Genomic DNA, 23314 nt, shown 5'->3' on the forward strand with positions numbered 1-23314 from the left:
CAGAAGTAGAATGACAGCTAGCCAGGGTGGAAGGAGAAGAGGCAGAGAGGAGGCGTGAAGCCAATTTTGCAAAGCCTGGTAAGTTACGATCTGGTGGCTTTATTACACGTCCCCAAATTCTTTGACTCTCACTCCATCAAAAGGTGGAGTCTAATTCCCATCCCCTTGAACATAGCTACATGCAGGGCAATAGAATGCAGCAGAAGCAATGATGTCTTTCTTCTACAACTGGGTCATAAACAGCAAGACAGCTTCTACCCAGCTCTCTCTTGGTCTTGTGCTTGGAACACAGCTGCCATGCTATAAGGAAGCCCAGGCCACATGTGGAGGCCTCATGCAGGTATTCCAGATGATAATCCCAGATGAGGTCCCCTGATGATCACAACCACCACCAGACACATAGATGAGAAATCTTCTAAGATGACTCCAGCCCCAGCCACCATTTGATTGTAACTGCATGAGAGACCCTGAGCAAGAACTGCCTAGCTGAGCCCAGTCAACCCTCCAACAGTGAGGTTTAGTAATAGTCATAACAATTAATTATTGTTGCATTATGCTGCTAAGTTTGAGGTGGTCTGCTACATAGTAGTAGATAATAGGGGCACATAATTGTCTATTACTCTGAGATAGAAGGAGAGATATTTGAGGATTTTGAGCAGATGGCTTAGAATTTCCCTAGAACATTAGCTCCATAGATAGGAAACTGTTTTGTGTTCATTGTTATATCCCCAGTGCTTAAAGAGTGCCTGGCACATAATAGGCACTCAATAAATATTTCCTGAAGGACTCACTCCAAGGAGGGACATAATCTAATTTGCATTACTAAAAGATTGTCTTGACTGTGGCATGGAGGACAGGCAGTAAGGAGCACAGGTGAAGTTGGGAGAGCAGTGAAGAGGATACTGCACCAGTCCAGGCAACAGAGAAAATGCTGTCATGTTCTGGTTCATGTCTGGATCCTCTCACATTTCTCTGCCTGGAATCAAGCCCTCACACTACCCCTATAGGCCCCAGCCAGGGTCCCTCACCCTCTGGAAGCTGGCCTTCATTCCCGCCACTGTCCTCTTCCCTCAGCTCATCCCTCTGTTGGATCCGTTCCACCTCCATCCAAAAGCTGTCCATGCTGGAGCTCTCCGCTGAGGACATCCAGGAGTGGGAACAGCCAGCAGGGCATGGTCGTAGGGGATTCTTCTGGGGAAGCTGATTCATTCGGCCCGAGGAGGGGCCAGAGCTGTAGCAAGTGGGGAAGGTGCAGGGAGATCAGGTTTGTGCTGAGGCTTGTGGCTTTCCAGAAATCAGCCTGGGCCCCCTGGGGGCTGAGAAAGCTTCCCAGGCATGTTTTTCAGGGTGATCTCAGCAAATTGACTGGTGACCCCTCACCCCCACGGGATCCTTGGAAACCAGCGATGGTGCAGGGGACAGAGACCACTGCTTGCTTCCACCTTCTTGGTCAAGGCGAGCAGGCTTGGACACACATATGGTAGAAGCAGCATCCACAAGAGGAGACTAAACAGCAGACCAGGTGAGGAAATGGCAGGGCAGTGCCTCATGATCAAACTGAATTTTTACCCAGAGCGTCTCCTGTCTTCTTCCCTCACACCTCCTCCTTTGTGAGTCTGGCTGCCAAGCCCTGCTTGTATCACGGGAGCATCTCACCTCCTCCCCTTTCCCAGCCAGCTCTGATTAGAGCAAGTACCTGATCACAGAGGCATTATACATCACTGAGCCAATCTCATTCCCTCAAGGTGTTGAACCAAGGACAGAGGGGTCAGTATCAGGCACATGAACCAGAAGCCGGGTGAGACTGGAGGGGCTGGAGTGGCCAGTCTTCCAAGAGAAGCAGAGAGGGGTCCCTCTGCAACCATGAGGATGTGGGGTGACCTAAGCTTGATTTTCCAGGTCCCAGCTGCAGCCTCTCATGATCCAGGCTATGTGGTTTACCCCTAGAGCCCCAACTCCTACATCCTTCCCTTTAATCCCCCTCTTCTTCCCAAGCTACACTGAATGAATTTCTGCTTCACGCAATCAAAAAATCTCAGAGTAAGACACTGCAAGTTTCCTGGTCCATATAAATGAAGTCCAGGACTTCAGAAGAGTTTAGGAACAAAATGTCTCTGCTGCCGGTCCAAATCCTTGAGAACTGGTGGGGTGGTCATAATGACAAAAATACTAGACTGGAATCTCCTAGACCTTGACACGTTAACAAATAGACCACAAACTACCCCTGCCAGAAGAAAGGGAAGAAATCCATTTTCCCAGTTTCTGCAAATAGGAAAAATGTATATTCTGTAAGTTCTATAGGTATTTAAGTGCCCATGTGGAAACAAACCAAAGGCAAAGGAAACCAATAAACATAGGTGGTTTGAACTGTCCTATTAAAAAAGAAGATTCGGCTGGGTGTGGTGGCTCACACCTGTAATCCCAGTACTTTGGGAGGCCAAGGTGGGTGAATCACCTGTGGTCAGGAGTTTGAGACCAGCCTGGCCAACATGGTGAACCCACCAAAAATTAGCCAGGTGCGATGGCAGACACCTGTAGTCCCAGCTACTTGGGAGGCTGAGGCAGGAGAATCGCTTGAACCCAGGAGGTGGAGGTTACAGTGAGCCGAGATTGCACCACTGCACTCCAGCCTGGGCAACAAGAGCAAAACTCCATCTCAAAAATAAAATAAAATAAAAATAAATAAAAAAGAAGACTTATTTGGATTAAAAAGGGAAAATCATCCACATGCTGTTTTTTTTTAATTATGCTTTTCTGTTTTTGTTTTGTTTGTTCATTTTTGTTTCCTTGAGACAAGGTCTGCTTCTGCAGCCCAGGCTGGAGTGCAGTGGCATGATACATTTCACTGCGACCTCCGCCTCCCAGGCTCAAGCCATCCTCCCACTTCAGACTCCTGAGTAGCTGGAACTACAGGCACATGCCACCATGCCTGGCTAATTTTTGTATTTCTCATAGAGACAGGGTTTTTGCCATGTTACCCAGGTTGGTCTCAACCTCCTAGGCTCAAGCAATCCACCTGCCTTTGCTTCCTAAAATACTGGGATTACAGGAGTGAGCCATTGAGCCCAGCCTTAAAACATACTTTTGTTAGCTATATTTTTCATTATAAAATCAATATGCAGTAATTGTAAAAACTCCCAGCAATGCAGAAGTGAGCAAAGTAGAAAATCAATCATTCTCCTGTGACTACGACTGCATTTTCCATGCTAACACTTCGGTGTGCAGACATCCATTTTTCTCCCCAGGCATACTTCACCTAAAGGCATACATATGGTAGAGGAAGCATTCACAAGAGGAGATTAAACACCAGGACAGGTGAGGAAACGGCAAGGCAGTCCCTCACGGATCCCACCGAATTTTCACCCGGAGCATCTCCTGTCTCCTTCCCTCACACCTCCACCTCCTCCTTTGTGAGTCTGGCTGCCAAGCCTTGGTTTTCCTGCTGGTATTACAGGAGCACCTCGTCTTTTACCCCCTCCCAATCAGCTTTGAACAGAGCAAGTACCCGAGCACAGAGGCGTCATGCATCACTGAGCCAATCTCATTCTCTCAAGGTGAATGATACTGACCAAAGGCAGAGGGGTCAGTATCAGGCACGTGAACTGGAAGCTGTGTGGGGCTGGAGGGACTGGAGAGGCCCCTCAGTGGACGTTGTTTTGGGCTCATGTCAGCCAAGACACCGAGCTCAAGTCCTCCACCAGCCCCACAAGCGTCCCATGCACGCTAAGCATTTGATAGCTCTTTGTTAAGGAGCTGGATGCTCCCAGGAGGGTCCCCACACAGTGTGTTTACTTGAAATATCCCCATCTCCTTTTGATAGAGGTTTGGGTTATTTCTATTCATCAATATCACAAGTAATACCATCTGGTACCTTTGCTCCTTTGTACGGTAGAAGAAAATCCTAGAAGTAGAATTGCTGAATCAAAGGGTTTGTGAAATCTTGTCACATTGCCTCTAAAAAAGGGCTATTTTACTGGATTTTTGTTTGTGTGTTTGTTTTGACTTTACCCCTGCTGTCTGCTTAGCCCCCCTTGTGGATCCCGTGCCCTGGAGTCCCTGAGGCTGTATTTTGCCCTCTGCCTATGACCTCACTCACTGTTGTCCCCCAACTTTCTGTAGGTGTAACCCAGGACTTAGGGCCAGCTCCATGGCTGTGTGAGCTGTGCAGTCACACAGGGCCCGGGTATAGAAGCAGCCCACACTTGGTTCAGGGCTCGACTGTCACCATCTCAAAATTCTTCACAACGTTTGAGTGAGGGGCCCATGTTCTCTTTGCACATGGCCTGTCCTGCCAGGATTTTACCATAGACCCTAGCTTATGGCTTCCTCCCAAGCACCCTGCCCACATGGAGCTCAACTCTGAGTCATAAACAATTCTATCCCAAAACAGACTCAAAACGTAGGAAAGCAAAGACACTTCCAATCAGCCAAAGCCGGAAAAAAGGGACAGGGCATGACCTCCTGGCAACATCTCGAGCATCTGCAGAAGCTTCCCTGGAGACCAAGTCTCAGTTAATTATAAAATTGGCTGTTCCGCTCTATTTACGTTTTTCGAGAAAACCGCTAGTCACTGCCTCCTGCGAATCTGTTTGGCACCCCATGCTGGGGGCACAGCTCTGTTTCTTTGGTTGCTTTGCGATTCGCTTTGAAATTACCGGCATCTGTGTGTTTTCATGACAATTTGAAAACTGCAGCAGCTAAACCAAAGCAAAATTGTCAACACTATCACCATTTGATAGCTAAGCAGTGAGAGGGCAGCAATTATTTCTTTTGATGAACATTCCGAGGAGGTCAGAGAGGGGCACAGGAAAGAACAGAAACAAAATGAAACACCCACAGTGCTGAAGGTGTAATTGCTCCAACATCACATTTTGCAGCGTGGTGGTGAGCATCCCCCTTTTAGGAAGAGAATGATAGGGAGAGAACACATCCACAAAATGTGTTCAGAGCCTCATAAATACAGCTGATGTTTTGTTTCCAGTGCTTTGTTGATGTGTAGTGTATTCAAAGAAGTATACACGTCCTAAGTATACAGTGGGGTCAATTGTCTCCAGTTGTAATTTGGTTTTTAAACCTTTACTGAGTACTTAAGACACACCCAGCAGCAAGCATTTCCAAGCATCAGTTTCTTGATTATTACTTTTTTTGAAAAGGGTCTTGCTCTGTCTGGAGTGCAATGGTACGATCATAGCTCACTGCAGCCTCAAAGTCTTAGGCTCAAGCGATGCTCCCGCCTCAACCTCCCAGGTCGCTAGAGTTACAGGTACATGCCACCATGCCCAGTTAATATTTTATTTTTGGTAGAGGCGAGGTCTTGCTATGCTTCTCAGGCTGCTCTCAAATGCCTTGATTCAAGTGATCCTCCCAAAGTGCTGCGATTCCACATGTAAGCCATCAAGCCTGGCCAAGCAACAGTTTAATACGTCAGTCCCTTGTGGGGGTGCTATTGTCTCCAATTCACAGACAAGGAAACAGACCCAACAGGATTGGGGGACCCACCAGACTTTTCCCGTTGGCAAGTGGCAGAGCCTGGATTTGAACCCAGGTTGCAAGCTCCAGTGCCAGGGTGCTTAACTGCCACACTAGATGATTTAGGGAGCCCCCAGGTATAAGTGAAGTAATCTGAATGCATTTCTTTTCCCACTGCAGACACTGTGCCCGTCTCAGATGGTACCATCAAGCACTCTGAGAGCCACTCCTCACACTCGTTCTGGTGTCTCCACATCCCAGGAACCCCTAATGAATTTTATGTTTCATACAACTCTTATATCCACTAACTTCTTACCACCACTCTGGTCCAAGCCACCATCACTTCTCAGCCTGGACCACCTCGCCGCAGTCTTCCTGTGTTTCTTCTAGATATCCTTCTCTGGTTCAGAAAGATCTACCAAGCTCACAAAACTGGCCTGTCACCCCCTCTAGGAATCCTCATGGTATCCCAGGATGCTGAGGATAAAATCCAAATGCCTTCCGAAGGCACTGGATTGACCGGCCTACGTTTCTGGTCTCATCTCCCATCCCTCCTTCTTCCCTCTGCCTGGAATGTCCTTCCCTTGTTTGCCAACTACCCTTCAGGTCTCAGATGCAAAATCACTTCCTCAAACACAACTTTTCTCATCCCTAACCTGGATTAGGTCCCTGCTATGTGCCTTTGTATAACACATTCATTGCAATTGGGACTATTTCTTTCTTGGCTTCTCTACTCACTGTTGCCTCCCCAGTGTCTAGAACACTGCCTGGAATATAGTAGTTGTAAGCAGATATCATGTATGGTCCAAAAATTCTTTGACAGTTCTCCTGTGGGGAGGTGGGGCCTATGTTTCCTCCCGCTGAATCTGGCAGGCTTGTGACAGCTTCAGCCGAGAGAACACAGCGGAGGTCAAGCGATGGGACTTCTCCGTCTCGTCATAGTGACCAAGCTGATCCCACCTGGCTCTCACTCTCTGCTTGCTCCTTGGAATGGGTGGCTACATTGAGAAGCCCAGGCCACGTGCAAGGTCACATGCAGGTGCTCCCGTCACCAGCCCAACTGAACCTCACCCTTGAATCATTTTAGTGTAGGTGTCAGACACATGAGTGGAGAAGCTTCCAGACAGATGACTCTAGTCCCCCGCATGAAGTCACCCCTAGCCGTTCAGTCTCCCCAGGTGACACCCCAGACATCATGGAGCAGACAGCAGGTATCCTTGCCCCCTCTGTCCCAATTCCTCACCCATCAAATCCCTGAGCAGAGTAAAATGATGTTGTTATGTGCCACTCAGCAATAGATAAACAGATTTGTAAGTTTAGAAGTCAAGAACTTTGTTCCTAGTGTCAAACAGGTCTGAATTTGAATCCCAGATTTGTTATTTATTAGCAAAGTCACCCTGGGGAGTCCCCAAACCTGGCTGAACCTCAGCTTCCTCATTTTAATATGAAGCTAACAGAGCCTTCCTGGGGCAGTGTAGCGTAAAAGCCAATTCACTCATCCAGCAAATGTTTACTGAGACAGTTACTAGGAAGCTAATACACATAAGGGGCTTAGGAATAGGAGGTCCTCAGTCAACATTAATTTAATCAATATATGTTGCTTCTGGGCTCTTCCTATCTAAGATTCAGACAGGGCAAGTGACTCACCCAAGACTGCCCAGCCAGTCAGTGGCCCCTAGTTCCTGTGCTGCAGGGAGTGGTCAGGGGCTTGCAAGCACAGACCATGGAAGAAATATATTCCCCCCAGTGAGTCAAAAGGCCAGAGCCCTCAGAGTGGCTTAGAGTCTTCCTGAATGCAAAGCCCTTCTCTCCACACACATGAACTTCCCCCCATTTCCCTAATTTCCAGGTGTCTTAGAAGATGAGGCAGGGCCTAGATGTCCTCAGCTCAGTCCAAGCTCCCCGACTCATGCTCTATGCAGCTGTGGACATGTCCCTTTTCCTCTATGGACCTCAGTTTCCAAATTTGTAAAATGGGAAAACAGGAGAAGAGAAGGGGGCTTTGCAAGATGATCTTAGTGAGATCGTTGTCCCTGAGGTCACAGCAGGCACTGAGAATCATATGACAGTAAAGCAAAGGCATTTGCCAAAGGGCAGGGCTACAGAAACCCATACAAGGCTGACAGCCACAGAAGCCAGAACCTGCAAAACCGAAAGCCAGCATGACTGAGGGAGCAAGAATGCGGGCCATCGGGATGAATGGGTGGAGGCGTGGCCAAGCCTCCTCTCCAGCAGCCAAAGCAGGTGAGCTCAGCCTAGACCTGCTAGGGCGGGGAGGTGGCCTGGCTTCAGCAACCCAGCCAAGGACTTCCCCCAAAAGTGGCAGTTAGGGCTTTGGGGGCAGCCCTCGATTCCATTGAGAGAGCCTGCCCTTGACTTCACCACTCTGACTCTGATGAAACTCTGACAGCAGAGGGTGTGGCTCCATGTGTGGCACTGCAGAGTTTAACAGGCTGAGCTCTGTCCGTCCGGACACCGTGGCATCTTGGGTGAGATGTTTCACCTCTCTGAGCTTCAGTTTGCTCTGCAAAATGGGGGCCAATCAGAGCTATCCTCACTGTGAGGATCATAGGAAATGTAAAGAAGATGTCTGACAAAATATCTGGCATTGGCCCGGTGTGGTGGCTCACGCCTGTAATCACAGCACTATGGGAAGCTGAGGCGGGCGGATCACCTGAGGTTGGGAGTTCGAGACCAGCCTGACCAACATGGGAAAACCCCGTCTCTACTGAAAATACAAAATTCGCCTGGCGTGGTGGCACGTGCCTGTAATCCCAGCTACTCAGGAGGCTGAGACAGGAGAATGGCTTGAACTCAGGAGGCAGAGGTTGTGGTAAGCTGGGATCAAGCCATTGCACTCCAGCCTGGGCAACAACAGCGAAACTCTGTCTCAAAAAAACCCAAAATCTGAACAAGAAATGGGAATTGTTATAATAACAGTACTTATTATCATCAGCAGCAGCATCACATTATCCTCATCATAAATATTATCGGCTACAGTGAATGAAGGAAAAGGCTTTAGTCACAAGCTCAGATTCTGTGGCCAGAGGGACAAGTGACTCCAACACAGGCCCTGGAGTAAGCTGGCATTGACTATTCTAACCAATAGGCATTAACACTGAGTAGGTGCAAGGTAGTACTCGGAACACCTCATTAAAGTTCCCCAGGCTCAGCACTAACAGCATTTCAGGTGGCTGATTCTTGGCTGTGAAGGGGGGCTGTCCTGTGTATTGCAGCAAGTTTAGCAGCATCGCTGGCCTCTACCCACTAGATGCCAAAGCATCCCTCTCAGTTTTAACAATGACACGCCTCCAGACATTGCCAGATGTTCCCTGGGGAACACCATCACCCTGGCTGAGAAACACTGCTTAGCATGGATTAACTCATTTACTCTTCACAACTTATTATTATCCCATTTTACAGATGGGAAAACAGAGGTACAGCGATAAAGTGACTTCTGCAAGGTTACCTGACGAGTAAATGGCAGGACTGGAGTTGACCCCAGGAAGTCCGGCTCTGTAGTCCCTGTTCTCAACCACTGTGCAATAAGCCGCCTGTACAACTGTCTTTCCTCCATTGTGAATGTTTTCTTTTCTTTCGCTGGCTGGATGCAGCCTGTGATTGGTGAGGGAATACCACCGGCCGGATGTGGCTCCAGCTCTGCCTCTGATCAGCTGAACTCCTCCTATCCCTAGCACCTGAGCCACAGGGTGGCTGCACTCTTTTGAACACGTCCTTTGTCTAAAAATTATTGTTGGGTAACGGTATGTTGTGGTGCGATGGACTGAGATCATCCCCGGGGGCGTGCTGGAGGAGCAACAGACAGCCGCGGCTGGGCAGTGCCAAGCTTTACTTTGCTGAGCGGGGAGTCTGGGGGAAGATGAGATGCTGGGGGTGAAGAGAAAGGAGGGAGAGAGGTGGTGAGAGAGCTGGCCACCATAGGGGAGTGGCTGTGTGGGATGCCATGTGCCTTTGGCTCTGGGCAAGCCCAGGTATGCAGTGTGGCCGGGTGGTGAGGTGGCCCTCTCATACCTCTATCAACACCGTGAGAAGAACTGTCCCTGGACAGATGCTGCCTGGGTCCCAGAATGAACACATATGGCACAGACCATAGCCCGGTCAGCAGGGGAGGAATAAGTTCAGCCGGACCCACGGCTACAAATGGAGCCGCCCGGCAGAGCCTAGGGTAGAGCAGCTAATCCCCAGCCTCCTTCAGACACAGGAGCAGGAGTACACGACGTCACCTCAGGAAATGATAACTGCTGGGTTTGGGGATCATTTGTTACACGGTGATAGTGGACAGGGACAGCACGCTATTGCACAACCCCAGCAGCTCTGCCAGAGGAGCGGTGAGCCCACTCTGCCGCTCACACACATTCCCTGGTGCCAGGTGCACATGCCACTGGCTGTGTGCACACTCTATGTTCCACGCTATCTCCAACCCCCAGATAAAGTGACACATCCGGTCCTGAGTCAGGAATCAATGAGAGTTAGGAATTGGGCCCCTTAGAGCAGAGATTGAAAGGCAATCTCAGGGCACAGCCATGTGCATATGGGTGTGCCAGGGAACTGTGTGTGCAGTCACTCAGGAATATGTACATAGCCATGTGTGCCTATGAAGAGGGTCTCTCCTCTGTTGCCTCAGGACTTGCCAGGAGGTTTGGATTCTTCATGCCCACCCATATAACTCACATAACTTAGTACATGACAGTGATGTAAATGGTACCTCTCTGAGTGTAACACTCTTATGCAGTGCACAACCTGAACATCAGGACACAGCAACACTCACATCTATGAAGCAACCCCTGTGGGGACAGAGTTGGGATGGGTGGGAATGAGATGTTATAAAAGACAAATCTGACCTTTACATTTTTGTGCATCATCTTAACTGAGCTCCTAAAATCCCTCCGTGGCTACAACTTTCTCGTGAAGACAAAGAAGACTGGCTCATTCTGGCCAATGTGACCATCCTTTGAATTGTTGAACGATGCTCGTCATATCTCTTTCACATAACAATTTTGCTAGAGCTGATCTGCAGGTTATGAGAGTCACAAGCATGGCTATTTTGTGTTATAGACAACAAGAATAAAACATTCTGAAATGTAATTAATGTAATTTAGCTTCCCGAATCACACGGGAGGCTGGGTTGGGAGACAGGGAAAGGCAGAGCTATGGGTGCCCTCTTCGGCTGTTTAAGGTGGCACAAATCAGAAGAACAGAGGACCCATGCTGGGCCCAAGAAGGCCAGGCCCAGTGACGTGTGCTTCTCCACCCTGCCCATGGGCTGGAGTGCCCCAGGGAGCTTTGCCAGCCAGTTATGCCCAAGCAATGTCCCAGCCAGACCGATGACACTGAAACTGCTGGGAATGGGACCTGGGCACAGTACTGTTGATTCCGTTGTGCAACCAGGGTTGGGAAGCCAGGAGTATCATCATGTTGCTGAGGTTCAGGGAATGACACAGATTTCAAGAGTTGGGTGGGAACTGATGGATTGCATCAAAATTCTCACATAGCACTTCTGGGAGGGGCAGCCTGCATTTCTGAGATGGCTGGGGGAGATTAAGGTACTGCTCACGAACTCCGAGATGACAAATATTCCCAACAGAAGATCAGGATCTACCAGTCTCCATCTGAGATAGCAAACTGCATCCGTTCCACCACATCCCCAGCACACACACTGGATTTTCACACCTTTAAATAGCTTGCCATCATCTGAAAATGAGGAGATCTCACATTTTTAAATCCTCTAGTTCCAATTTCTCTCAGGAAAAAATAATCAGTGGAGATGATAATCTTGGGTCTCTCTATAAGTGACAATTGGCTGAAGCCAAGTGGTGGCTGCCTCTGAAAATGGGCTCCAGCCAGCAGCGTGGCCCCGTGGTACTTGCCAGAGAAGCTTTGAAGATCTTCAAGTTGTTTAGGCTTGCCCTCATCCTTCCTTCCAACAAGGTTAGAGACCCTTGTGTGTCCCTTCCTGAGTCACTTAGATTATCATCTTGATTTGTACTGCCCAGTATGGTAGCCACTAGCCACCTGAGCCCTTGAAATATGGTATTTAGTATGAATGAGGAGCTACATTTTTAACTCACTCACTCACTCTTTCTTTCTTTCTTCCTTCCTTCCTCCCTCCATTTCTCTTTCTTTTTTCTTTCTTTCTCTCTCTTTCTTTCTTCCTTTCTTTCTTTCCTTCCTTTCTTTTTCTTTTTCTTTTCTTTTATCTCATCTTGAGAGAGTCTCATTCTTTTGCCCAGGTTGGAGTGCAGGGGTGTAATCTTGGCTCACTGCAACTTCCACCTCTCAGATTCAAGCGATTCCCTCTGTTGCCTCTGTTGCCTCAGGGCAGAAGAGTGAAAACCAGAGAGATGGTAGCATGGGAAGGGCTCAGCCTCCCGAGTAGCTGGGATTACAAGCATGTACCACCACATCTGGCTAATTTTTGTATTTTTAGTACAGTCAGGGTTTCTCCATGACGGCCAGGCTGTCTCGAACTCCCAACCTCAGGTGATCTGCCTGCCTTGGCCTCCCAAAGTGCTGGGATTGCAGGCGTGAGCCACCATGCTCAGCCAACTTTATTTTAGCTAATTTAAATTTAAAACTAGGTATTTGTTTCAGTTACTGGAAAAGGTGTAAATATGTTTAGAACAACTTGGATACACAAATCTACTTTACCAACTGTAAATTGTATGAAATCTAAATACACATTAAGGATTTCTGATGAAAATTTAGCATCCTATTGGGGAAATGTAAAATACACACTGGATTTTGAAGACTTCATATTTGAAAATGCAAACTATTTCATTCATGTTTTATATTGATTACATGTGAAAATATTCTGGACACATTGGGTTAAATAAAATGTTGTTTTTATTAAAATAACATTAAGTATTAATGTTGTTAATTTGATCATATTAAAAGTTTTAGACCAGACACAGTGACTCATGCCTGTAATCCCAGGATTTTGGGAGGCCAAGACAGGAGGATCATCTGAGCCCAGGAGTTGAAAATCAGCCTGGGCAATACAGCAACACCTTATCTCTACAAAAAAAAAAAAAAAAGTCAGCTGGGTGTGGTGGTGCATAACTGCATCCTAGTCATTCAAGAGGCCTAGGCAGGAAGATTGCTTGAGCCCAGGAGTTTGAGGATGCAGTGAGCTATGATTGTCTTACTGTACTCCAGCTTAGGTAAAACAGTGAGACTCTGTCTCAAAAAAAGAAAAAAAAGTTTTAAATAGGCTCAGTGTCCTCTGTAAACCAAAAATAAAGTCCTAAGCCCCCCAGCCAATTGAACAGACCCAATCGCTTTTGCAGAATCCCAGGGAAATCTGCAAAACTGCATTGGTGGCCATGATGGGATGGGAGGTTAGACACACCTCATCAAACCCTCCTCCCTTTTGTATTTAGGCACAGCATCTGACCAGCATTAATGTTAAAATGGACATCACAATGGCCAGGCATGGTGGCTCACACCTGTAATTCCAGCACTTTGGGAGGCTGAGGCAGGTGGATCACTTGAGGTCAGGAGTTTGAGACCAGCCTGGCCAACATGGTGAAACCTCATCTCTACCAAAAATACAAAAACTAGCCAGGTGTGATGGTGTAGTCCCAGCTACTCAGGAGGCTGAGGCAGGAGAATCGCTTGAACCCGGGAGGTGGAGGTTGCCGTGAGCTGAGATTTCACCACTACACTCCAGCCTGGGTGACAGCGAGAGACTCTGCCAAAAAAAAAAAAAACAAAAAAAAAACCACAAGACTGACAAAATAGACTTTTTGTGACAATAAAATAACAAAGTATAAACAGAACCTATTGCCATGCCAGACAAAGGTAAACTCACACATCCCTACAAGTAACTCTGACCCAGGATATTGGTTAACGGACTTCCTTCTCTGAAACATTCCTTTCTGCTGACTTTAAACTTTTAGACAAAGCTTTACTCTAACCAACTGCAAATTAAAGAATCTGTAAATCCACCCATAACCTATAAGCCCCGGCTTCAAGATATCCCACTTTTCAGCCAAACCACTATACAGCTTCCCTGCGTTGAGTTATGTCTTTGCCTGGAACTCCCGTCTCCCCTAAAATGCATAAAACCAAACTCTAAACTAACTGCCAAGGACACACCTTCTCAGGACCTCTTGAGACTGTGTTCCCAGGTCACAGTCACTTATACTGGCTCAGAAGAAACCTTAAAATATTTTACAGAGCTTGGTTTTCCCATTCATACCTCAGTTCCACCACAATCCTCACCATGCCCTAGATGTTACATTCTGCCACGTACTGGGAAAAGGTCTTGACGTGTGTGTGAAGGACTGTATATTGTTTACTGAGAAACGATGGCAAGGAACACCAAGCCGTCCCCAGGCAGAAAACTGCTCAGGGCATTATACAATAGCGAGCAATATATACCGGTCGTGCACTAGTTAAACTAGTTCCCAAAACACAGGATACATGACCTTGTGCCCATTGCTGACTCGCAGAGAGTGCTTTTAGCTTATTTTCATTTTGGTAGTGAACAGGCACTATCTGCCTGGTTAGTCTATGCTATGAATAAACACTGAACGCCTGCTTATTAAAAATAACCACTTGTTCACAATGAATAAATACATGGGCCAGAGCCTGCTCTGGGCCTTCAGCTGGGAAAGGCTGTCAGACCCCCGGTGTCCCACTCTGTTTCTCATTTTTGCACACTATCTTTGTGTCTGTTTCTTAATTCCTTCAGCACCACCTGGGTTGGGGTCTCCACGACTGAGCTCATCTCCGCAGCCACATGACTCCCTGAAGATCCCACTTAACCCTTGTAGGCACCAGAGTGGACAGCTCCTGATCTATAACATCTTCCAGGCTGGTTTTGGGTGGGGAGTGGCACAGTGGGGAGAGCTTTTTAAAATCTTATGAAAGTTGTGGATCCTCTCTCTGGAAAACTGCACACACACACAGATGCGCAACATTTAGCAAATAATTTTAGTGGCTCTCGGATCTTTGAAGCTCCATCCTTGAGCCCCAGATTAAGAACATCTGGTCTTTAATGCCTTCAGAAAAGACCAGCAGAAAGAGCCTCAGGCTGGTTGCCGTGGTTACTCCTCCTCTTAGGCTGGCCTAGGGGCGAGGCACGGCCTCATTATCTCTATCTTTGCTGCTCGCATCTTCACAGGGAGGCCCTCATTGCTCACTCTTCCACTGCACACTCAAGGGTTTACGAGCCAGATTGTCATCCCACCATCAGGTCTCCAGGCCCTGGGGTTGGAGCTGGGCTCAGGGCTTGAAAGCAAACTCCAGTCCCATCTCTCCTCTGTCCCACTCTGTGCTCCAGCCAGTGTGAGCTACGTGTACCTCTCAGAGGCACCAGGCTTCCCCTTGCCCTGGAGTTTTGCCCACTTGGCAGCTACTGCCAGGGACACCCTTCTCCTTCCCATCCTTGGCCTGCTCAGTGCCTACTTTGGGACTCAGCTCAGGCATCACCTCCTTCAGAAAGCCTTCGCTGCAGTCCTCCTACAGGTGGGTGTTGGGCTCACTGATGTCCTGGCACTTACCACCCTCCACAGTCATGGCCTATTTGTTTTCTCCTTTAGACTGGGAACTCTTTGAGACCAGAGACATTCTTAGTTATCATTGTGTGAGCCCAGCTCCCCAAACAGAACAGATATTAATAAATATTTGAAGGATTAATAAATTTAACGCAGTGGTTCTCAAAGTGTGGGCCCCAGACCTTCAGGATCAGCATCACCTGGGAGCCTGTTAGGAACGCACATTTTCAGCCCTCGCCCCAGAACTACAGAATAGAAACTCTGGGGGTGGGGTGCAGCAGCCTGGGTTTGCGCAAGCCCTCCAGGCGAATCCAAGGCCCTTAGATCACTCCAGGTGATCTAAACCCCAGGTTGGAGGGAGGGAGGCAGGATGACACCTGGGGGTGGAAGCAGGTGATTGAAGTTTAGAAAAGCAATATGGAAGAGAGGCTTCGGGTAGGCAGAATAACCTCCCCCCCACCACTACCCACACCTCCCTGGAATCGGTAAATGTGTACATTACATGGCAAAGGTGGAATAAAGGTTGCAGATGGAATTACAGTTGCTAATCAGCTGACTTTGGGGAGATGATACTGGATTGCCTGAGTGGGCCCAGTGAAATCACAGGGTCCTTAAATGGGGAAGAGGGAGGCAGAAGAGTGAAAATCAGAGAGATGGTAGCATGAGAAGGACTCAGCCAGCCACTCTTGGCTTTGCAGATGCAGGTGGGCCACAGCTTAAGGAAGGCAGCTTGGCTTCTTGAAGCTAGAAAGTCGATTGTCCCCGAGAGCCCCCAGAAAGGATCACAGCCCTGCCCACACCTTGATTTTAGACCAGTAAGATCCATATTGGACTCCTGACCTCCGGAACTCTAAGATAATACATCTGTATTGTTTCAGCCACCAAATTTGTGGCCATTTGTTATTGCTGCAACAGAAAACATTGACTACAGCGGCTGAGGACCAAGGCCCTGGAGTCACACTGTCTGGGCCTAGGTCTGTCCTCTTATGTGTGGCCTATAAAATCAGGGTGATGGTGGGATAGTATACAGAAGACAGTGAGGATGAAATGAAGTAAGGCCTGTAAAACATTCAGCCCATAGGAAGTACCCCAAAACCCAAACACACAAGGCTGCTTTCCAACCAATGCGCAGCCTACAGTCCACTCAAGATGGGGCAAACAGCCTCAGGGGACAGAGCAGTAACTAGAGAACTGGAGGGGCAGTGGGCTGAGGAGAGGCTTCCTGGAGGAGGAAGTATGGGAACTCAGTTTGAGTTTTTTGTTTTTTCTGTTGTTGTTTGAGATAGAATCTAGCTCTATCGCCAGGTGGGAGTTCAGTGGTGCAATCCTGGCTCACTGCAACTCCGCCTCCCAGGTCCAAGCAATTCTCCTGCCTCAGCCTCCGGAGTAGCTGGGATTACAGGCATGCGCCACCACGCCCAGCTAATTTTTGTATTTTTAGTAGAGATGGGTTTCACCTTGTTGGCCAGGATGGTCTCAATTTCCTGACCTTGTTATCTGCCCACCTTGGCCTCCCAAAGAGCTGGGATTACAGGCGTGAGCCACTGCACCCGGCCAGAACTCAGTTTTAAAGGAACAGTCAGTGAATGTCAGAGAGGAAATGAGATATGCAAATCTCCCAGGAAGGGGAGCAGGTCTTTATGATGAGAAGTCCAAAGGAATTTCCCTGGGTGGATAGAAGCCTATATTAGGGTTTAATGAGAACAAGGTCAGTAAGAAATAAATGGTAGTGGGGAACGTCTCTCCAAACAAATTAAAATCCAGAAGCCATCACGGAAGAAAGCTGAGTTGATTACATCAGAACTTAAAACTTTTAAGTTTTAAGTTAAAAGACAAAAGACACTATAAAAAATGTCATAAGAGCTTTTTCCTCAACTGAGAGGAAATGTTTGCAACAAGTGATAAAGTGTTACTATCCAGTGTATATCAAAAGTTCCTGGAAAGCAACAAGAAAAAAAAAATACTTAAAAAATCTACTAGGAAAGTAGGCAGCAGATAGAAATCAACAAGTCACAGGAGATAAAATGCAAACACCCTATGTGAAAAGATGTGGAGCCTTGCAAGTCATCAGGGAAATGCAAATTTAAAAAAAGGATAAACTACAGCTATCAGTTTGGCAAACAGAGAAGACTGCCAACACCCAGGGCTGGCAAGTGTCGAGAAAAGGCATACTCACACTTGGATGAGCATCTGCTTGTCAACTTGGGTAGACTCGGTGATACCTAACAGGAGGGAAGGTAGAAAAGTGGCTTCCACGTTGCAGGCAGGGTGAGGACCCCAGGGTTGTGAAGGACGCAGCCTAACCACTCATGTAATCACGTTTACCTCTGCTTCCTTGCGCGAGAAGAGGGAAAACAGGAAGCCCCATCCGAAAGGACCTGCCCTTTGCTGGTTTGTAAGCAGGAGGGGCCTCCAGGGAGGCCCTGCAGGAAAGCAGCTTGCAAAGGCTTTTTCCTGCAAAGCTGATCAGAAGCCCCCAGCAGCAGCCTGGTTCCTGGAGCTTCGGTCCTGAGGTGGCTGTTCCGGCTTTTGATCCAGGAGGATGTGTGATTGTGAATGGCAGCCACAATCTGAATGCCACTGATTCTACAAATGAAGGATCAGGCCCAGAGAAGTGAGGGAACTTTCTCAAGAGTGAGTGGAGGATTTAGGACTCAAATGCAAATCTTTCTACCATACCAGGGAGTCAGTAGTCCTGAATGTACTTGTCCCATGAAAACAAGCCTGTGCTATTTGGAGTCAGCTCAAAGAACTTCACCTTTGACCACTGATATCTGATACAAATTGTTCAGTTCCTACATGGTGGGCACTATACTAAGCCCTCACGTACATTAATGTCATTTTATCCTCACAACAAGCCTAAGAAGCAGGTACCGCTCTTCACAACCATTTTATAAAAAAGGAAACCGAGGCTCAGAGAGGTTAAGTAACTTCCCCAGAGGCCCACAGCTGAAAAATGGTGAAGCTGGGCTTTGAGATTCAGGCTGTCCTACCCCTGACACATTTAAACCACGTGTAGGTGATTTATTAGTGCTTGGGTTCACATACAGGGGGGTGTATCTGGAGGTTTAAAGGGACATGATGTCTGGAGAGATCAGCTGGCAATGACCCCAGTGGCAGAGACTTGAGCTACACATGAGCAAAATATGAGTGAAGGTGAACCTTGTAAAGGTGATTGATTCTACAAGCTATCTGTGTGCAATCAGCCAAGCCATTTAGCCCATTATTGATTAAGGGAATCTGCCTGGTACACTAGACTCAAAATACGTCTTTCTGCCTCTCTGATCTGCCTTTGAACTCTGCCAGACACTGAGCATGTGAAAAGATGCTCAACCTCACTACTAATAATAAAAAGGGTGAATTAAAACAACAGATGGGTTTCCCTCAATCCAATTAGCTGAGACTAAAAAGAACGACAATGCCTGGTGAAGAATGTCACGTCTACTAGGAAAAGAGCTTACACCCCCTTGGCGAGTTTAATTGGGTACAGCCTTCCTGGAAAACTAACTCCCAAAATATGTTCCACAATTTTAAATGTATCCACCTTTGGATGCAATGATTCCTATTCTGAAAATGTATCATAAGGATAAGTACGCAAAGATACATTCCAAGAACATTGCAGTATAGCTTATGATAGCAACCAAAAGAGAAAAATAAACAATCTACAATTCCATCAACAGGAGGCTAGTTAACAAAAGTCCTGTTCAGTCATAAAATGAAACATCATCATAAAATGAAACGTCTTTAAAGAGGACGGTGTAAGGGCAGGTGCGGTGGCACATGCCTGTAGTCCCCCCTACTTGGGAGGCAGGAGGATTGCTTGAGTCCAGGAGTTTGAGACCAGCCTGAGCAACATAGCAAGACCCCTTCTCTACAAAAATTTAAAAAATAGCTAGGCCTGGTGGCACATGCCTGTGGTCCCAGCTATTTGGGAGGTTGAGGTGGGAGGATCACCTGAGCTGGGAAGTTGAGGCTGCGGTGATTTCACCACTGCACTCCAGCCTCAGCATGGTCAACAGAGCAAGACTCTGTCAATAAAAAAAAAACCGATAATGTTGATTTCTATGTCTTTCCAGGAAAAGATTTTATAAAGAGGGAAATGCCATTTATAAAACAGTATACATAATATAAACCAATTCATGTATATAAGTACAATTATGTACATGGATTGCGTTATATATATGTTTTACATATATATGTATGTAAGTATTTATGAAGCAGAAAATCCTATAGGATGTATACTTCTCACAATTACTATTCTTGTGGGTTGGAGGTGGGAGGGGCAGGTGGATTTCACTTGCTGCTTTTTTCGCATTTTTATAGCAATCATGAATTAACAGAAAATATATTTCTATTGGGGAGCAGGGATAAGGGGAATCCCAAGAGTCACCTCACTCCCACTGGGTATCTAAGGCATCTCCCAAGGTCAATGTTGCATGGTTTTAACACTAATTCCACATAGACAGTGAATTCTGCGTCTCGCTCACATTATGGCAAGTCCTGTTTGATGGCAACACTGACTCTACCCATCCCTGCTCAGACCTTCCCAGTCAGCGTTTAGTGTATTACATGGTAGTGGACCAACGTTATGTCTTCCTCCTGGGCCAGCCAGTGGACATCTTAAGGGCTGAGAGAGCTTCTTATTCATGCTTACACCCTCATGTCCATCACGGGACTTCATGTAGAGGCAGTGCGCATTTCATCCATTGAGCAAATATTTCATAAGCACCTACAATGAGCCAGCCCTGTGCTGGAGAGCTATGGGTAAACAGAACAGACCCAGGTTTGCATACTGAAGGTTGCGGTCCTGCTGGAATTTATTGAATAACTAAATGACACACAAGTAAGTGAGCAGTGAAATGAACAGACTCACAGGACTGGGGGAACTAACCTAGTGACCTGTAAGCCCACACACAAGAACATTGGCCTGGAGCAAACAGACCAACCCTGTCCCAGGGAAGTGGTTTTCACTTTTTTTTTTATTTGGCAGTGGAATCTCTTCTCAAAAAACAAAAGAGTAACAGTGATATTATTATGATCTGATTTTATAAGTTTAATTTAAAGCATTTACAGCTCATATGATCAAGATAATTTTGGTTGACAAAAAACATATGGGATGCTTGAGTGGAGGTAGTATTTTTACTAGCTGTTTAATACTTGAAAGATATAATAAAAATTAAATTCAAATAAAATTTTTGCAGAACCTTGGTTAAAAAAAAACACTGTTCTGGAAGTAAGAATGTTGCTTTTGTTGTTTTGTTTTCAGTAATAAAGAGAATGAATAATTCAAATTTTAAACTCTCAAGTATTATTCATTTGTTCATTCAACCAGTAGTTACTAAGCACATTCAATGGGTCAGGAGCTCTTATAGTGAATTCAGTATCAATATCATCAAAGATCACAAGGAACCAGGAGATTAAGGGAGGGTGGTGAGGGGTCGGGGAACAGCCGTACAGATAGGTAGGTAGGTAGGTAGGTAGGTGGATGGATGGATGGATGGACAGATTGGTGATTGGATAGATGATGTGATCAGCTGAATCACAGCTCATCACACTAAGATGTCCTCATCCTAATCCTCAGAATTTGTGAACATATGTTATCAGGCAAAAGGGACTCTGCAGATGTGATTAAGCTACGATCTTGAGACTGGGAGATGATCCTGGATTACCCAGTGTGCCCAATGTAATCACAGAATCCTGATAAATGAAAGAGGGAGGCAGGAGAGTGAGAGAAGGAGGCATGTTGATGACAGCGGAGGGCCGAGTCAGAGAGGGATGTGAAGGTGTGAAGGTGTTACAGAGCTGGCTTGAAGATGGGAGAGGACCATCAGCCAAGGAATGTGGGCACCGGCAGAAGGTGGAAACGGCAAGGAAACCGGTTCCTTGAGCCTCCAGACAGAACAGAGCTCTACAGAGCCCTCGATTCAGGACTTCCACCATTCAAAACTGTCAGATAACAAATTTGTGTTGTTTTAAGCTACTAAGCTTATGTGATTTGTTATAGTAACAATAGAAAACCAATATAGGTTAGAGAGAGAGAGAGAGAGAGAGAGATGATAGATAAGCTTATATAATTTGTTATAGCAGCAATAGGAAACATATAGATACGTAGATTAGATATAGATTAGATAGATGATAGATAGATACACAAACTTGTCTTTGGCTTATTAAGATTGATTCTCATTAAAATCATATCCTGAGTAATTCTGAGTAATTTTTGCCTGGGATGGGGCAGAGCCCCACACACGGAAACTCAGGAACATGATGTATGAATGAAATGTTCTCACCATGCTCCCCCTCCCTTTCCTGAGCCTAGAAGTTGTCCCCTCAAGAGAAATCTAGGACTCAGTCGTCCTACAATCAGGGTCACCTCCTCCCTGAATCTGCTCTCTGAGTACAGACCCTGTCTAGTCTTCAGGTCCTTGGGTGGCAAATGAATGGGGCAATGGGGATCTCCTGCTGCAGGGGTGTTCCAAGCTAGAACACTTTTGGAGGGCAATCTGGCTTAAGATTCTAACGTTCCTTTTAAACTTGCAACTACAAGTCTGGGACATGAATTTTACCCATGCACGTCCCCAGTGATGTTCACTGCTGTGTTTCTTAGAATTATTAAAAATTGGAACCAACCTAAATGTCCATTAGCCAGGGACTGATTCAAATGAACCAAAGATATCCACAAAGTTGGATCCCGGCAGGCCATGAAAGTGAATGAATTTGATCTTTATGTTACTGACATGTAAAGCTGTCCTTAACATGAATTAAGGGGTTGGGGGAAAAAACCTTACAAGCACATGTATAGCATGATCCTATTTGTGTAAAACGATACAAATGCAGGTTTATATGTCAAAAAGTTCTCCCAAGGTATACGTCAAAACTTTAACAGTAATAAGTTTTCAAGAATAAGCATGTGTATTCCTGTACTGTTTGACTTTCTATAATAATCAAATTGTAATGCGATGTAATCATAGTGGGGGAAATGACATTTGAAAATTCTGTCTGGCTGTCAGTGGCAGGCTGAGCAGGAATAAGGGGTCACCAGTTCTCAGCAAGGTGACCACACGGCCACACTGACCCAGAATCTTGACCCAGAGACTCCTGAATCTTTAGCCCCTGGGTCCCCTAGTACTCTCTACATCCAGAGGAAGAGGAAATGGAACATACTGGCATCACCGTCACTCGTGGTCTCTAAGAATCTAAAAGTCAATGACCCCTGCAGGAGGCCGGCAGCATGAGCCCAGGCAATGCTGTGTCCCAGGAAGGGCCTGGGTGTGGAGTCCCGTGGACCAGGGCTAGAAGCTGTCACCACTTGACAGCCCGGTGACCTTGGGCCAGTCCCTGGACTCTCCAAGCCTCTGTTTCCTCATCTGTACGACGGAGGGAGATTCTTGCTCACAGGGATGTTGTGAAGACGGATGGCACATGCCCCTGGCGCACAGTAGGGCCAACCTCCCTCCCGCTCCCCTGACTCCTGTACCTGCAGCCCAGGTCGGCCCAGCGCTGGGCGCAGCGCCTGGCAATGCGAGCCCGCGGGATCCGAGGACACGGTGAGGCTAGGGACGCTGGGGCCAGCCTCTCCATCTGGGCAGCCGGGAGGATGGCAGGCTCGGCCATGGGCTGGCACCTCGAAGATCCCGGGCCGTCAAGGTGCCGCAGCGGTGGGGCTGACTCCTTGGCAATGTGAGAGGGAGGAGGGAGGCAGGGTCCCCGTGGCACACCCAGTTCCCAGACACCCTCAAGCAGGACGAATGTCCAGCCTTCTCCTGGGGCGGGGCTGGCTTGGCCGGGGCCACCTACAGGCAGGAACGCGCGCACACAAGCACCCCTGAGTGCCGCCCACCGACACTGGAACTGCCAAGTGGAAACGGCGCTGTTCAAAAACTGTCATGAAATATGATTTGCATGACCACCATTATTACCTACAGCCCTCCCGATTTCAGGGTAAAACCACTTGAATAAAGCACCTGGCTGACATGGGTGGAAGAAAGTGCTCAAACCCAGGGGTTTTTATCTGGCTGGACCAATCCCTCTGAGGCTTCCCTGAGCCCTGGTTTCCTCCTCTGTGAAATGGGGATGGTGACATTTGCCAGGAGACGGGAACCTAGCAAGCAGGAAGATGTCAGGGTGTAAAAAGAGAGGGACCTGGGTACTGGCTGAGAGGGTAGGAAGGGAGAAGGAAACGGGAGTGGGGAAGTGAGGGGTGTCCAGAGACCCTGCCGGGGTTGGCCTTTTGGCTGGGATGTAAAGGAGGAGGAACCAGCTGGGAAAAGGCTGGAGGAGGGGGAAAGCTGGGGAATTTAAACCCCTCGTCTGTAAAATGAGAACTC

The 23314-nt window shown here is 47.3% G+C and overlaps 1 protein-coding gene across 3 annotated transcripts in view; it reads right to left on the minus strand.

Annotated features, from left to right (window-relative positions):
* Positions 1-22821, minus strand: part of ARHGAP40 (Rho GTPase activating protein 40) — a 46846-nt gene extending 24025 nt beyond the window's left edge. Inside the window, exons 1-2 of one of the 3 annotated variants that reach the window (XR_004274058.1) lie at positions 22465-22821; positions 1029-1231 (exon numbers count right to left, since the gene is read on the minus strand). Coding sequence is in view for 2 of the 3 variants with exons in the window: in XM_032294952.1 (XP_032150843.1) it covers positions 1029-1231; positions 22465-22601 (340 nt within the window). In the remaining variant the exon portion in view is untranslated. The remainder of the gene's footprint in view (positions 1-1028; positions 1232-22464) is intronic. The other 2 variants (XM_032294952.1, XM_032294951.1) reach the window with 2 other exon arrangements.
* Between the last annotated feature and the right edge of the window lie 493 nt (positions 22822-23314).

The sequence above is a fragment of the Sapajus apella genome, unplaced genomic scaffold (assembly GCF_009761245.1).
Source record: "Sapajus apella isolate SASKATOON/1434 unplaced genomic scaffold, GSC_monkey_1.0 scaffold33, whole genome shotgun sequence".
Taxonomy (NCBI): domain Eukaryota; kingdom Metazoa; phylum Chordata; class Mammalia; order Primates; family Cebidae; genus Sapajus; species Sapajus apella.